The 17,996-nt window shown below is 43.2% G+C and overlaps 1 protein-coding gene across 1 annotated transcript in view; it reads left to right on the top strand.

Moving 5' to 3' along the window:
• LOC120902278 overlaps positions 1-17,996 on the top strand; it is a 68,530-nt gene that overhangs the window by 5,409 nt on the left and 45,125 nt on the right. The window contains exon 2 of the mRNA XM_040310889.1: positions 14,995-15,383. Within this exon, the coding sequence (XP_040166823.1) occupies positions 15,261-15,383 (123 nt within the window). The 5' untranslated portion in view covers positions 14,995-15,260. The remainder of the gene's footprint in view (positions 1-14,994; positions 15,384-17,996) is intronic.

Here is a 17,996-nt window from a genome sequence, read left to right as displayed (position 1 = left end):
TTAAAACGCCTAAAACTATGCAATAAACATAACAAATGCACTTTAATTGTGCTTTGGAAGCCTGATTGGTTTTATTACAAAGACTCTGAGCCGTTAAAGCCTGTCTTAAACATTTTTTTTTAACAAATCGGTCAGCTATAAATGTTTAAAATTTAAAATGTTTATAAAATGCTGTCTTAGTATTAATTAGCTAGTTAGTCTCTATTAGCAGTTACGTTTGACTTTGTATGAAATGCACACTGAAATGGGTCACAAAGAAAAGTCGAGCAACGGTTATCAACATTGTATGCGCATTGTTGCCGTTCAACCAGTCACTCTGTTTATCTTCATCTATTGTATCCTACAACATGCAAACCATTTACGCTGTCCGACCTGTAGCCGTCCGCTGGTACACCAAGCGAGATAACGTACGAACAGTACCAGTATTACCAGTCAACTTTTAATTAGCTCCAATGTCAAAACCATCCCCAGTTGCAAACACAATCAATTACTCAATCGAGCAGTAGCATAGCGTTTACGTTTAACTCCCTACAAAAGGGAGATTAAAAAAAAACCCCAACAAAACACGACACACGGAAGTGAAAAAATGCATCCACCTTTAGCTGCACATAGCGCATAGCAACATGAATTACAGTGGCAAGGCAAACAACAACAAAAAAACAAAATACAATAAAAGCCAAAACATGGCAGTGCTGTAAAGTACTGTAATGGAGAAGGGAGGGGGGCACAGAAACCGTCACTCACTTTTTCAATCGTCATCCACGGCTAAGCTGGCTGGCTCGCTGGCCTGTCAGCTAGATATCAACGCGCTAGTTGTAATAATAACGCGTCCCACCAAACTATCAAACATGTTGCACGTTATGCTGTACATCGTTTCAATTTTGTTTTTCCTGTTACATTTGTTTTCGCTTCGTTTTTTGTTGTTGTTGTGAGTCTAGAACGGATGGAAGCTTTTCTTTCGCGCACAACCACAGCACGAAAGCACGCGAAGTAACGTTGAGCAGTGAGCACGAAAACACAAAAAGCAGTATCCAGGGCAGCGGACATGGGGCAGCATGCAAATGTTAACATAGCGAATGTAGCAAGCAGAGAGAAAGGACGAGGAAGCGAGAAACCCCGAAAAAGGGGTTCAACGTTGTTCTGTTTAACGCAAAAACGGTGTAAGCTTAGCCCCACCCGCGGTACGAAAGCGGGGTTAGCCGAAAGGTATTTATGTCTGGTGAGGTCGTAAATTGTCTTGGCGCTAGAGGGCATGCTGCGGAAAAAAATGCGAGTCCAAGGCAGGACCACCCGCAGTAGAGCATAAATTGTGACCAGTGGCGACCGTACCCATGGCAGCGGGGAATATAATTTTTGCCCGGAATGCACCAGCGCCATCGCTCTCGGTTTTCTCGGGTGGCCAAAGGCTGGTAAGAAATGAAATTAGCATTTGAGCGGTGGCTTCGTCCCGAAAGCTCACAAAACCCGGGATCCGGTTGCTCCATTTTTGTTCGAAGCCCTTTTGTTCGACGGTCCTCCATTGGGAAACATTCCCGGTCAGCCAAAGTTGGCCAAACAATCGCGCATTGTGGTGTCTGCGCTGTGGGTCGGTCGGTGGGGTTTCGTGCTGGGTATGCAACGTCGAACGACCGGTTCAAACTTGACGGAAGCCCGTAATAAAACTCAAATCAAACCTAACAAGTTGTTTCACTCTGCGAAGTTGTCGAAGAAAATTCGATCGAAACTTTCATCCTTCTACCGCGGCCAATCCACCAGATTCACCTGAAAGGAACTTTTGACATGGGGCTAAATAGGTCGGTCTAGAGGTTCGTGTGGTACAGCTTGTACAATACACACGCACTCAGCATCAGATAATGATGCAACGGTTTCGAAACGAAAACTTTCACCCGGCTCGCAATGAAGCCCCGTTCTGAATTTCAACGATACAAGAAAATAGCCCATTCCACCTGGTCGTAGGCGATCTAGACTCGCAAAGGATGGATGGTGAGATGGTGCTACCGCCTAACCCAAGCAGTCACGTACCAAATTAACACTTTCATTCATCATTCTCATCATCATCATCATCATAATGGGACGTCATTGGCGGCAGCGTCATTAGTCAGCCTTTCGGGGCCGAAAAGGGGTCGAGAATTGTAGAAGCAATCGACGCAACACGGCAATCTCGCGGGGGGCGTAGTGCTCGCGTCGAGTTTGGCATGCCGTGCTATGCTAATCGGATTACTTGGCGCCAGGAAAATATGCGAACCATCTGCACGGCAAGTGAAGCGATTACGGTTAAGGAAGGGAGCTTCAGGCGGGAGAACGAGAATATCCGGCAGCATATTGCGCACGGCGAAAAAGATTGTTTTCAAATGGAAAGGTGTTAGCTGAAGGGTTAAACGTTATTTTAGTCAGCGCGATAGTTTTCGGGCGATTCTGGAGCAATGCTGCTGGAAAATCTTTCTTTAGCAATATTCGCCACCGGGGGCTTCTACAGAATTGAGTGGCATTTCACTCTTTAGCTGGAAGGACGGAATGTAAATCAGTTTGCAGCGCATGAACTGCTTCAGAGTGTAAAATAAAATGCCAAATGCTGTTGCCGGTGCTGCTTTTGAGACGTTTTTGAACCCCTGCTTGGGAAGGGAGAAAATATGATTGATCGAAAAAGGGCTCCCGTCCATTTACTTTTAATAAAGCAAACACGTTTCACGGTATGCAGCTGGCGCCGTGACCAATTGGATGGCAATTGGGTGTTTTCGTTTTGCTTGTTTTTCGGCCCAAACCTTCGACACCTTTAGCGATAAATCATTTACAATTTACTTTGGCCCTATGGTTTGGTACTATGGTTTGAGTGTTTTATTGACTGTTTGTTTTTCAAGGGGTGTCGTAATTTTCGCTGAAGCATGACATAACACTCCGTTTGGAAATATTAAAATTAATTAAGTATAATCTCTACGAACAGTTCGATTTTTAACGAAAGTTGCCAATAATGTATAATTAATGTTCAGTTTTTATTAGTATATACCATGACTTATAGAACCAAAACTAAAAATATATAAAAACTATGAAAAAGCTGTATATTGTAACGCGGATGCATACTCAGCTTGGTTTAAGAACCAATGAGCCCGAAAGTATGCAATTTGCATAACAAAATTTATAAAATGCGTGCTTTTCGAAACGACTTTTACAAAATACAATTAATTTGAGTTTCCTGATTATTTTAGATCCAATTAATCCATTGAAATTTTAATCCTATTAATACATAAAATGGATTCCATTGATTCACTTGCTATTTCTCCCCATAAATCGTTTGCTTTGCACCGTTCAATACCGCAGCAAACATCATGTTATTTCACAAGAACACACACTCAATGGCTTAAATACACCAACCACAACAATTGCCGCAACGACACCAGCCCTTAAACGATTCATACGACTCCCTACACCCTCTGGAGGCATGTAGTTGGCCAATTTATTTTCCCATGACAAGTGTTTCTTCGAAGCGCTCATGGTTCTGCTCATCGCCCACCGAACTTCTTGAGGGCGCGTTTTTTTCTTCTCCCAAAACTTGTTGTTTTTTTTTTGCTTGCCTTATCAAATCGAAAGTCATCTTAAGACCCACCAACCTCCTCTCACTTCCGATACGTACGAGGAATGGTTTCTTTTTACCGCTTGATACGTTCGTTTGCTTGGTTTGTGTCGGCGAACAGCTGAAAATCACCGAAAGAAACAACAATTTATGACATGGCAGTGCGTGTCGAAAAACCGAACACCGCACAAAGAAACCTGCTCCCATCGCTGCGTTTTGATAACAGTCCGAAGGGATCGAACGAAGAGCGTCGTTGGGATTTCCCCTATGGGATAGGATGCCTTGTTTTATTACGCATCATGCAGGCGGTGGGCAGGCGACTGGCGGATAGGTGTTAAGGAATTTATAGAGATCGAGGGGCGAGGAAAATCGGACCGCCACAGACTTATCGGAAGCTGGAGTGAATAAAGCGGGCGGATGGTCAACGAGCTTTTACGGTGAAAGCGGGGGGATTTTTGGGGAAGGTTTATTTATCCCCGTTCGGTTTAGCCGGTTCGATTCGTTCATTGCAAACATAAAACAACACAGCGACAGTGTGTGTGTGTGTGTTTTTTTTTTTGTTATTTCCTTCTCATACAATCACGTGTTTAGCTGTTATCAGGGATGTTTTTTTTCTTCTTCCAGTTTCCATAATAGAAACGCTTCGTTCGCCTCCTCATGCTTTTGTTTATTTGGGAGCGATGCGTGAGGATTTTCTTTTCCTCGGCAAGTTATTTTATTATGACTGTTGTCCAAACCGATTTGTTATCATGTATTTGCCAGAGCCGGAGCCCTTTCCCGTCCGTCTGTTGGGGCAAAAAGACAGAATAGAACAAGAGAATCGCTTTGTCTTTTGTTTTCTTCCCCACAATGGCTTCAAAACAGCCCCCGAAACCTGAAACGACGGCGACGAACGATGGCAACGACGGATATTAATCGCAAACGATAGGTGTCAGGTTGTAGTGAAATGTTGCAGCCAACTTGTGGCCTGGCTGTGTTTGTAGTTTAATAGCGAAAGCGAAGCGCTTCAACTGCTTCAACCTTAACTGGTTGTGTTGCGGGCAATGTTAAGCTGCCTGTCGTGCCTGGTTAACAACAAAACTTGAACAGTTGCAGGATTACCATTAAGGCGGTGGTGGGATGGGCGAGAAGAACGGGTGACGCGTGCGATTGTGTTTTGCAATAAATATGTCCGTTGGTTTTGTCGGTTCTTATCAGCGAGAAACCAGTGGCACATTAATTCTAATAAATTGTTCCCGCTTCAGAACGGTTCATGTCACTGATGAATATTAGGGCAGGGAGAGTATGAACCATTGGTGTATTAGAGAGGAAATATAATCACAAATAAGTACGTGGGGATGAAGTTTTAAACGGAATAAACTATTGAAAATACTGTGTACTAGATTGAATCAACGAAAAAAGACTTAATTTGAGCAGCACAAAGGTTTTACTTTGTTTCATAACACAAACATAAGTAAGCAAGGCTTTAAAAAAGTAAAATTGTGAAATGATTGCATACCTCTAGGCGCTTCAGCTCCGAGATCCAATTTAGTCTCTTGCTGTTCTAGAACGATTGGCAGTTTTTATTCCATCCCGTTGTTATCGTTGCCTTTCATCGAGCTATCATTTTCCTCTTTCTTTTCCGTTCCTTCATCGACACACACACTCACTAACACACTCGTTCCAGACACCTCGTGGATTCGTGTATGGATGTGTAAAGTGACACTTGCTGGGGCTAAACAAAAGAAACGCCTGCACACTGTATAGCGCAGCAACTGACTGCTGTGCAGCGCACAATAGCGATCCACGAGCAGCCTGGCTGTGCACAAATTCGTCTTCACAAAGAAGATATTTTCTCACGACGGGCTTATCCGCGCCCGCTTTCACCCTCCCGGGTAATGAAGGGCGAAAAGGTTTTTGTTAGGGCGCCATAAAACTGCCCCGAGACATAATTTGGCGCGCGCTTAATTCGTGCCAGTCCGCACGTGTGTAGCTTTAACGACTGGTACTGTTTTACCTATATGTCGGTTTGTTTCTGTTTTTCGTGCCAATCCATCCAATTGTGATATCACTAAATAAAGGTCAGCTAAAGAATGGAAGATTAATTGCTTGCCGTGATGGAGCAACGTTTAAGTTAAATTTTCTGACGAATTTTCGCCACAGGCAGCTCACACGCCACGGGATGGTTGTGATTAACGAGCGACCTCACATCGAGCGGGTCAGTAAGGGTGAGCGCTTTTAAAGCGTGCTTGATTAATTGTTTTGTAACTCGTGTTTTTCCACTCGTAAGGATTTAAATTATGTTTTGGTGTAATAATTCATAAGCTTCCGTGATTTATTTCAGTGACTTTGAAGAGTCTCAGCTAAAGTGCAAACACATGCAAGTGAATAAAACATTACACGTTTAAATACAAAAAACGATCGTACAAAAATCACACCAACCGTAATGGGCGAAGCAGTACTTTGGAAAACAGTAACACAAATAAAAGAGGGTAACCTTTACCACGCTTGAAGTAACGGACCTTCTGTGGACGATAAATCTTTCCACCGCAAATATATTCATCATTTCGACTGACTGCTCCGTTTTATTCTTCCTATAAACGTATCCGTCCGGCCAATACCCGTGTACGTGCTTGTTTTGCCGTTTGAAATCGACAACGTTTCCGCTGAAAGCTGACGACGACGACGACGACGACGACGACGACCACTGGTGGATTTAACGATTCGTTCCGCACACTCCCATGTTAGTGAAGTTTGCTGCATCAAACAAAAAAAAAGGGGGAAACAAAAATACAAATAAAAAAAAGTTTTCCACATGTTACTTTTGGCCGGTTGGGTCCCACCGGATTCATGAAATGTCGAAGCGCGTGAAACAATGCCCAAACCGCCTGCTTCTTTTTAGCTACACATACCAAACGCAATACACATGAAATCCGCTACGGGAATGGCTAAACTCGAACGAACGCAGGCAAAAAGTAGCAGCAAAATATGACAGAAGCCATGCAAATAAAATCACCTTCCACTGTGTGCTCCTTCGCCCTGAGGCGAGTTGAAAAAAAAGGAAATATAAATCGCTGCTTTGATTGTTCCACTCCGCGTTTCGTTTGCCATTTCGACTCGCTTTGCGGCTGCGACTCGGGCGCTTTACTTTTCGTGCTGCAAGGTGTCGATCTGCGTGGTAATCGTCTGATCTACATGAGAAACAGTACCAAGCCGTAGTGAAATAGCTGCCATTCAACAAAACGCGGCATGAAAGTGCCACAGCCAGTTCAAACGAACGATTATTCATGCCAGAGTGTTTTTTGTTCTTGAGTTTGGTTCGGTTGAAACGCTTTTTTTAAAAAGAATTTCCACTCCAAGAACTAACACTTTCTATGGACTGATGCGTTAAGTGAAATGAAATTGTGTAAAGTCATGACGCGGTTGTGACGCTGCAATTGATTTTATGAGAAAGCTTGAGCGAAAGTTGATCTTAATCTTGGTGCTCTTTTTAAAAGCCTTTTCGCTACTTTTTGTCGCCTGTAATTTATTATCTCAATGCCACCATTACGAAAGTGACCAGGCGTCTCCATCGTGATGTGGACATTTTAATATATTTTGCTTAATATTATGCAAACTCGTCATTCAAACAAATATGCTCTTGACATGTTATTGGCACGTAGAATAATTACACACTCTACCCTCTACAAAACCAGTGCGATTTATTGTACCGTGAGAATTTATTAATATGAAACAACATCAAAACCACGATGATACGATTCTTTTTTTCTAGCCATCGTCAATATCACTTTTTACTCCTGCGAGCATTTTTTTTGCTATTATTTTGCTCAACCATTTGAATAACACCATTCGAGATCGTTACAATGCGTCTTCCTGCGCTTGTACGGTATGCTATCGGCACACGCAGTGCGACTACTACTGCCACGGCGGGCAAAGCATTATGCGTGAGAACGTTTGTAACATGGTAATGCGCTGGCAATGCTTTGTGCGGTGGCGTACGTTCGCTGTACGCCCGTAGCTTTGTGCCTCGTTCGCTTTTCCTGTGGTATTGTTTTCGCGTGCCGGAAGTGGTACCATCTTTCCGGCAATCACGACCATTTGCAATATTTTACTTGCGGATGGTTGTGCTTCTTTTTTTTGCTTCTAGTTCGTGCTTCTCTCCCTTTGGGTGAAACGATGGCGGCCACTAAGGGCTGAGGAAGGGAGACAGATGGTTTGTGTATTTATTTTAATAGCAAAAGCAAACGAATACAGCTTCGTGCATGGAGGGGTTGCGGTCGCCCAGGGGTGTAGAACAGCTGAAGCTGATTTAGAGACTGAAAAATATGACTTTAATATGGAAGCTAGCGTGTGTGGATTGCGGTGATGCAATACAAATAAGCTACATATGAACGTCTTGGCCCGTTGTGATGTGGGTTGCATGTGAAGCGCCTAAATGTAGGCAATTTGCTTGTTGTTGATGCTTTGAATAGATAAAAACATACAATTTGCCTACTTTTGGGCGTTTATGGCAGATTCTGTCAATCATAGCATAGTTTCAGGCGTTTTAAATAGACACATGAATCAACTTACACGTGCAGATACAAAACATGTCTTCTGACGTGAATTTTGTTCAGCACAACACGATGCTCTCGCTGATCGTGCCGCAATATTAACAGCAAAAATCAAATTTCAACGCACCATTTGTCTTGTCCCAGCGGGAGTGGGAAGCGAATTTCTCACCAGGGTCCAACAAAAACGTCATAAACTGTATCGCACCGTACTGTGGCCGTAAACCTATGCTGCAAAAAAAAAACCTTGAGCAAACGTTTTGCATCCTCTCGAGTGAAGAAAAACTGCCACAATTCATCTGAAAATACAAATTGCTACAAATTAATCTCACAGCTGCCAGGATTACCTTTCCCATGGTGCTAGGAGAAGATGCTTCATTTCCCGAACCATATTGCTTGGAAGCTACGGTACCGACGGGAGAGAAGAAATAATAGGATTGAACAAAAAAAAAAAAAATACACCGGAAGATGAAAGGATTATGGCTCTGTCATCGACTTTCCGAGCAAACATTTGCTGCACTCTCTACTCCACAGGGTGCGTGTCTGTGTGTTTGTGTGTAGAGCAACACACCCATGAGGGCTATTTCACTTTAATCCGGTACCGGTCGCATGAGCATTGTTTCCTGTTTTCTAGAGCTGCAACCACGGCAGGGTCACAAAAGGGGGATTGTGGTCAAATCAGTCGAAAATATGCCAATCATTTATGCATCCCCCTCCTCCCCCCCTTCGTTTTGTTTCGCAATGTGTTCCGAGCGATGCGATAAAACCGTTTTGTTATTCCAACGATAAAAACCACGAACCGGTTGGTAGCAACCGTTCGAAATGGTGGAAGTACGACGATTCGTGACCGGTTTTGTGGTTGCCACATCCACATACATGCTAAATGAACTGTCTATCCCGGGCAGCACGTATCTACATCCAGCTCCAAAACCGAAACCTGTCAATCGTGTCGGCAGCCAGTCGGTGGAAAGAAGATCGGATTTTGTTGTAGTACACCGGGGTGGTTTGGTGCGCGATCGATGCATAAATTGCAATCCGTTGCAGCGCTGCCGACACACACGACATGCCAGCAAAATATATTGAATTTTAAATTCAAGCAAAAAAAAGCGGCACGCACGTTTTGTTCGATGACATTCAATTGATTCAATCATTGTGATGGGCTTCCTTGTTCTTTTTTTTCCCATGCAACCCTCATTTTCCATGCGTGTGTGCACGTGGTTGGGTGCACGCGCGTTGTAGCATGAAACAGAATAATGTCCGTTAATTAGCACGGACACGCTGGTGAGTGATACGGTTTCGGAGCGGTTTCAAAAAAGGTTTTAATTTGTTGCATATTTATCCTCATTTCTACTTCTATCGAGCTGTTGTAGTACGTTGGTCAGAATTGTCACCGATACTGTTGTAGTGTTGTCATTTACAAGCATTTAATTCCCTCTCTCAGTCGATAGCTGAATGCTCGTATGTTTTATAAATGTATTTTCCCCCATCCCGATGTTTCGTGTGATTAAATATTTCATTTTCGAAAATGTGGAGTAATGCTGTGCCGTACTTAAAAATCCGATACCATTGCTTCCCCCTCCCGCACCAGAAAACCATCTCGAAAAGTGTCGCCTAATGGTTGAGCGCTGAAAGTGATTAAAGGAATGGATAATTTAAATCAATCACCAATCTGCTCTCGGGGTCACCCGAGAGCTCTAAAGTGAAATTGGTTTGACCCCAGCGGCAACACAAAAGCGTCACATTTATTCGATTTTTGTCTCATCAGATTTCCCCCCATTTTTTCGCATTTAAAAAGATCGAAAACGAAAGTGTGTGTGTGTGCAGCGAAGCTCTCGCTACAGCTGAACGCGCACCAAACCACGAACCTTTTAACACTTGTTTGTGTCTCTTTTTCCACGGCACACGGTTTGTGTGTCAATCCAAGCAGCGCGTTTTGAATTGTGAAGGCTTAACATTTTCCCAAAAAACCTGCTCAAAAATCAAGTACAAAACCATAGAATTATGAGAGTGCGAAGAGCCGTCCGCGATGATTTGCTTTGGGCGAAACATGACACAGCATAACATAAAACAGTGAAAGGCAGCATGAAAAAAATAGGAATGAATGGAAAACGAAAAAGAGGCCAAATCCATTTGAATGTAAATGAGGCCAGCTGGCATCTCAATTTTCCACTCGTTTGCGATTGACATTGGGTCAGAATAAAGTGAAGAATACAGCGCCTGCCTGGTGTGGGTGTTTGTGTGCGGGAGTGTCAACATCGAAAGCTCTGGTTGAAAAGTTGAAATTTGAATACTTTTACAAAACCCCGCACCTCTTGCGCCGGCATTCCAGCATCCAGCAAGTCTTCCAGCGGCCAGTGGAATGAATCGGATATTTATTGGGCATTGGTTTGTTGCCTTCATCTTCACGCACTGGCCGAGCAGAACCGTCGACTCAGCAACGTCTTGGTAAGGTTTGGTGGCTTGGGAGGGAAAGTCTTGTTTTTTTTTGTGTACCATCGTTCTTAGAACTTAATTTTCTAAACGCAAACGGCATCGTAGAGCGGAGGGTGGGCAAACATAAACGTTCTGAAGCTAACGAGCGCTTCAAGAGAGCGAGATGGAAGGAAAGCTTTGAAAGAGCGCGGGAACAAAAGGGTAGATAATTTTATGCAAACCATTCACGGTGTCTCGCGCCAAGACGATGGCCGGACCAGATATCGTTTGCGGGAAGGGTGGCAGTAATAATAATGTGCGTGGTTGGCACTTTTCCACCGAACTCACAGCATGCGATGGGGACGATGTTTTGGGGGCTACAACGGGCTGCAATGTACAGAGAGCGAGGGAGAGCAGTAAGACCGTACCAACGACCAACCAGTTCGTATTGTACTTCGTGCCGGCGATTGTATGAATGGTGGCCCTTGCAATGAAAAGCTTACGATTCCTAGAAAATGGATTCGCATATTCTTTTATCTCTTAATTTGTAATATTTTGAATGGTTTTTGTGCCTCTCTCCTCCTAACCAATTGAAGTGGAGAGGTGCTTTTTTGTGGCTTAAGATCTAAATGCTCTCTCCCACTCAACCCAACCAGCACACCAGATCCGATTGATAGCGCAATGGAAGCAATGCCGTTTTACCGCAATTTACATCCGCGCACAACGGTGAAGCACTTCTCCTCGTAATGGGTTTATAATTTAACACTTCATTCGCTATGCAAACATCGTCGGTTCGGTTCGGCGGTTCGGTCTCTCGTGCAAACAATCGGTTCTACGAATGTTTTCCTACTACCGCCTGCGCCCTGGTAGCATAAGGGGATATCGCCATCCACGCGTACAAGCTTTGCTGGTTGCATAAAATATTTCACGCCTTACCGCAGCGCGATCAAGCAGCTGTGTCGGTGGGAAAGGAATGGTTGGGGATTTCTTTGCATAAGACAGTGGGACGTGTCTTGTCTTGGCGTAGCGTGTGTTGGTGAACGAGCTTTTCCCTTGAGCGATGAGCAAAATACGCCCTCACTGTGGTGAAGCTTGGGGGGAGGCCAAGGAACAGGCTACGGTTGCACCGAAATGGAAAGGAAACACACATTTTTCACACTTCCGTCTACGAGCGTGTCTCAGTGATGGCTTAGCTTGTGATGGTGATAAGTGTCTTCCCGGTTGTGTGTGAGTATCTTTTTTTCTGCTTCTCCCTATTCCTAGATTTCGTAGCTTACGAAACTTGTGCTGGGAACGGGTTGCGTTTTTTTTCTTACAAACCATCAAAACCCATCGAGGACAGTTTCGAGGGTACGGGATAGCAAGAGACACACAAAAAACCCTGTATACTCTAGTGGGTTCATTCAAAAGCGTTACCTATGCAGGGGGAAAAGTAAAATACAACTCAAACAGAAAAAAACGAAAGTTTGGTGAGACAAGCACAGTTTGAAACAACCGGGGGTTTTTTAGTGATTCTAAGAATTTGGGAGCGTACGATGCCTGGTGGAAATAAAGTGTCCTCGCCGTGCAGCTGACAGTAAGCGCGCAATGCACGTGGGAGTGTATGTTTTCCAAGCGATCTATCCATCCATCCATATATCTTACAAGCCAAATAGGTGCAGCGTGAGTGCTTTCCTGGAAATGAGCAATAGGGAAAAGGGAGATAGAAATCACACCAAGCTCGTTTTTGGCTTTTTGGACTATTTTTTTTTACGGCTTACCTATCAGTTGTACGTTTGGTAAGTGCATTTTTAAGTTTCGATTTAAGTGTGTAGACTGGTTAGTACCTATTGCATCATTGTTGATGAATTAAAACTGAGCTGTATTGTGAAGGACTGTATTGCGACAAAGGTTCTGTATCGATTTAGGCCATTACTAGATGCGAGCGCCTAAATGTATGGACTTATTTAATAACGCTTTTTTTATTAATTAGATTAGATTAATTAGAGCCGGTCTCGTAGTACAGTCATCATCTCGTGCGACTTAACAACATGCCTGTCATGGGTTCAATCCCCAAATGGACCGTGCCGCCATACGTAGGACTATCCTGCTATGGGGGGTAATCCATAAGTCACTGAAAGCCAAGCCCACAAGTGGTACAGGCAGGCCTTGACCGACAACGGTTGTTGAGCCAAAGAAAAAAAAAAAATAACAAAACGAACACATTACACACCAATTAGTTGAAAAATTATTTTCTGTTACGTTTGAAACAGGTTTTTTTTAAATTTTATAAAATAGATGTTAATTAGTAAGTAATTCTAGTACGCTCAATATAGAATGCATAAACTTAACAAAAAGTTGTGTGGTAGCGAGTTATAGTTTTGTTCAGGCATATAATAGATTGTTGGAAAGTAGACGTTGACATATTCGGTGATGATGTAGTGCTGTCATTTGTTTTGCTTATATCCTGCGCCGCAGCGTTTAAATTTTCATTCTTAAATGTAAATTCATTCCTAAAAGCAAATAATCATTGTACAATACAAGTTAGTTGAATCGTCATAAATAAGTTAGTTGAAACGGGCATATATTTTCGAAACCCGTTTGTTTACCTACCAATGAGAATGAGTCAAGCTGCAGTCCAAGGGATACGAAAGTGCCAGCTATAAATTATAGCCTAATATGTCAACGCCTACTTCCCAACAATACTATATCTCGCTGAAAGCGTCTATTATATGCCTGAACAAAACTACAACTCGCTCAACATGTCTATATAATCCTCGAAACCCCTGTAAAAGCATGATCATGTGATGATTACTCAGTGATTAATTTCTCTAGAAAGAAAAAATGGCAGTCTTACTACAGGTTCCAAACACTATTAAACTGAAAGATAAAATAACTGGCGTTTCCTTGCAAAGCGCCTAAATTCCCTCTAATGGCATTGCAATATTTTCCTATTACGAGTAATTTATCGCATTCCGGTTTAATCTTCTCCAACATCAGCTTTTACCGCTCGATCATCTCATTACCTTCGGTTGCTAGCGCTTTTTCTCAATTCCGAGGTTAAATTTTCCCATCAAAACGATGGCCCACGCCATGGCCAAACAAAGCTTTTCTGTAAAATGTATTAACACGCACTCTAAAATTATAGCCCCATGGACTCTATCTCTCTCTCTCTCTCTCTCTCTTGCCAAACTCACCACAAACAAAGAAAAGGGTATGTACCTCTTATCTTCCACTTTTATGGTTTACCGAATCGAATAACCCCTTTCCGATCGATCCCCCACCCAAAAAACACCCACCCTGTATTCGTCTTGTTGCTTCGTCACATTAGCATTAATGAAAATACGTTGTCGGCAGCTCTTTTGCGTTGCTACCGACCCTTAAGCCGGTTTACTGGGGTGAGGCATCATACACTTTTCGTTAGAAACAAACACACACACACACACACACACAACCAACCCATCAATTCCGATTTGTGGCTGACGGCGCGCGCGAAGACGCCAGCAAAATCTCGTTACCGCCCGAGAAGGCCCACCTCGGCTCGGTGGCAGGATTTTCGGTCGTTTCACCTATGACAAGGCATGCCATCAATCTCGATTGTTGTGATGCGAGGGGGAGGGGGGGGAGGGGAAGAGGAGAATGGTCAGAGGAGGACCAAAATAATACCACACGCTCTTGTCTGCGGGTGCAGAAAGCTCATTTTTGTTTTGTTTTGTGTTACAGCTGCTGCTGCTACTGCTGCTTTTGTGTTACGCCAAGCCAACCAAATCTGCCCGTCGATGTTTTGCGGTTTTACCTTTTGGCAAAAACCGGTCGCTTTATCCGGATATCCGAATTGATGGTTTTCCGCCACTTGTACAATGGTTTGCGATGATTTTTCTCGAACATTCTTCCCACCGTGTGTAACGGAGAGGAAAATAAGGAGCCTGTTCGGGGGGCAGCGTTAGGGTAGGGATTGCGGAAAAGGAAAGCGGAAAACAATATGAAAACACGCAGCCAGTACACGCTCCCGCACCATGAATAACTGCCTACAAATGGTGCAAATGTACTGGCAAGGGAGAGGGGGGAAACGGGCACACAACAAACTCACCGTTCGCTGCTGTTGCGGTCCGAAGTAATCGGATTCGTCGTTCGTTACCGACGTTACTGGGCGAGGATCAGTGTACAGAAACCTCAAAATCAACCATTCGATTAAACATTATTCAATGGAAATTCATCAACTCCCACTCAACTCCGCTTCGGGTTGCTAGGGAGGCGGAATGGAATTGGAAAATGTGTCCGTGTTTCCATTTTCCACCGACGCGACTACTTTTGCGGTGGCTTGTTCGGTGATTTGTTTCCAGTTTCGTTGACGCATGTCCTTCGGCGTATGCCGTTAGGATGGAAAACGAGAATGGAGCATACACTGCGACACTGTGGCGAAGGAATAGATCTCAATCGATTACAATACATTTACTGTTGCTGTTGTCTATGTCTGACCTCGGTGCCGTTTTGGTTTCTTTTCAGAACGGGTAGGAAAACAAAGCATCGTGTGAGCTTAGCGGTGGATTACCTGGTGTCAAGAGAGTGTTTGAAATGTGCTGTTTTTTACAGTTTGTGAATAAATTGAATGCAAGTGAATGTTGATACCGTAAAGTTCAGTGTGAGGAAGAAATAATAATTAAAAAAATAATTATTAATATTTTAATTTTTGTTTTGTGGTAAAAAGAGTATAATAGTGCAGTGTTGCTTGTGTAATAAAAACACATCAAAGGTTCTATAAAGCTCCCAAAATGCTTCAAGTGACGGCGGATCGGTTTGGACGACGGAGCAGCTCCATCGGCTGTCGGTCAATAGTCGGCCGGCGGACTTCCATGTACATCAACCAAACGCAGCACGACCGTGATCCGTTCAAGGTAGGCATGAAATGAATCGAAACAAATGCATCCTTACTTCTTGTCAATTACTTCCCCATTCAGATATTAAGTTCCGAAATGACTTTGAAGGGAAGCAAAATGCCAAAAAATATTGGTTTAATTTGCTTCACCTAGCAACTGAAAAATTATTCTCGCAGTATACGAATAAATGGAAACATAAACCACAAAAATAATGAGCATTCTAGTGAAAAAGAAACCCTCGAAATATATTTGAAAAAAGCCATCCAAAGGACACACTCCAAGCTCAACTTTTTGCCTGCAGATAAGTTTCGTTTGCTTTTTTTTTGCTGTGCCATTCCTTCCGTCTCATTGATGGCACCGAAAAGATTTTGGTACCGGAGTGTCAAACATTTTCATAAATCTCTGCAAAAGATAACTGTCTCGTCGTCAACACCCGCCTCCCCTCTCCCTCGGAGCACGGGGTGGGGTTTGATGGATGACGCGTCGGTCAAGACACTTTCCAGTGACGAAAAGTGGTCCCATTGAAGGAAGGAAAAAAACAACAAAAAAAGGTACTAAAAAAAAGGTCTCGTACCATTTCTTCAAATTGCGTTCGGTTTGATGATTTGATCACTCGCCAATTCGTTAACGGTGGTGGTCGTTTGTGTTAGATCTATCATTCATGATTTTGCAGTGGTGGTAGTGTTGCTTACTTTCTGCTATCTGTACCACCCAATTGAGCCGAACGCTGCGCTGCGCTTTGATCGTCTGCGGGAGGAGGAAGCAGCAAAAAGGTAGATCTGATTAGCATTTGCTAAGAAAAGCGATGAAAGCGTAGGACAAAGCGCAAAAGGTACGGTTCCACCGAGCGGGTGCACTTTAAAGCGACCAAGATGGTAATGGTGTCGATAAGGATGCCGATAAAGATGACGACCGATGCTAATGGCAGCCGTTGGGATGCGCGATGCCGGGTGACGCGTGAAATGATTAATGGGTTTCTAATTTCAGCTACACGCGCGCAGCAGCGGCAGAAATCAAATCACCAAGCATCACCGGTGCGGGATAGCGCGCGAATGTTTATGTTTATAATCTTTCGTGATTTATTGTAATTTTCAATCACGATGCATGATAATGTTATAATCTAGAAACTGGTTTAGCTGGAAAAAAGGGCCGACCCGAGATGCTCCCAACACCAAATGAGTTTAATATTTCAATCAACTCGTTTGAATATTTATGAGCACAATGATAAAGCGACATAACTGAGGGAGAGGGTGCAAGCGTAGCAACGTCTTATAATCTCTTTGATAGGGAATACCGATGCGTTATGATCTTTGCTTACAAATACTAAGATTGAGCGCCTGTTCTGTAGCCTTTGTTTTTTGATTACATCTTTGTTCTACTTCCCTTCAAGGAGATTTATTTTCTGCGGTGCTAAATGTATCGAAAAAACAGCACCAGACCACCTCCCCCCAAAAACCAGTTAAATTGATTACGGGACGCTCGAACTGCTAGTTTTCCCCTTTTCTGCGAACGGAGAAAAATGAGATCCATTTGCGCTACGCAAGGGAATATTCTCATCCCGCTACCCTTTTCTGGATGGTTGATAAGAACGATCGGTCCGTTGCCAGCAGAAATATGGCGAGCGGCCGGGAGAAAGCACTGCAATGATTGAAGCATTCGAATCCATAATCAATTCACAGAAACCGTAGTCCCCTTTCGCTACCCCGCTTGGATTTGTTGAACAAACCCCGTCAGCAAGTGTGTACCAGTGGGGTAGGAAAGAAAGGAAAAGCTATCGTAGATGATCCTAATAGTATGCGGTTTCGCTCATTTACCGCAGTATGGACACAGCCACTGCAAGTCCGAGCAAGATTTATTTAATTTCATTTATCTGCAAACTTTCCCCGGGGGCCTGATTGGCAGTGGAATTTCATTTCAGAACGGCCGGAAAGATGCGCTTTTTTTTGTTTGTGAGCACGGAAATCAATCGGTCGATGCGTGGTTGTTGGGTTTTTATTTAGAAAAGCGTTTCCAATCAATTTGATATTTTAATATGATTAAAAGCATCGTACATCTTAAACGTAGTTTTGTCTCACAAATAACGCAGCATACTCTTGAAGGAGATGACAGTAGCTTTATTTACTCGCTTTAGGCGTTAAACGTAATTTTACAGATTTTGATTGCCTAAAAGTATGCAATCCACATAGCAATTTACGTTCAATCATGCAATGTGCTGGGATTTGCATACTTTTTGGCGCATGATAGTGCAATATGATTAAATGTATTACTTATTGATTTTCTCACGCTTACAAACTTGTAAGAATGCTTGACTAAGCGATTTTTTGACATTTTGAAAATTATATAGTATATTGTCCTACATGGCATTCGTCCATCCAGTCACATCAATGGAATATTACTATTTGCAAAAAAAAGCAATTAGCCTCTCGACTACCCACGAGCAAACAGTGAAATATAGAATTCATAATTTATTCAATATTCCCTTGATTGAAAAGCATTTGCGTGACGGACGAACACAAACGAAACACTGCAAGCACTGGCTGGTGAATAATCAAGCGAGACTTAAAATTGAATGTTTGAGCTGGGTTGCACGCAAAAAGCCACGGTGAAAACGTACTGTGCAAGACCATTTTC

The sequence above is a fragment of the Anopheles arabiensis genome, chromosome 3 (genome assembly GCF_016920715.1).
Source record: "Anopheles arabiensis isolate DONGOLA chromosome 3, AaraD3, whole genome shotgun sequence".
NCBI classification, from domain to species: domain Eukaryota; kingdom Metazoa; phylum Arthropoda; class Insecta; order Diptera; family Culicidae; genus Anopheles; species Anopheles arabiensis.
The sequence above is the reverse complement of the archived record's forward strand: the minus strand, read 5'-3'. Positions and strand labels throughout refer to the sequence as shown.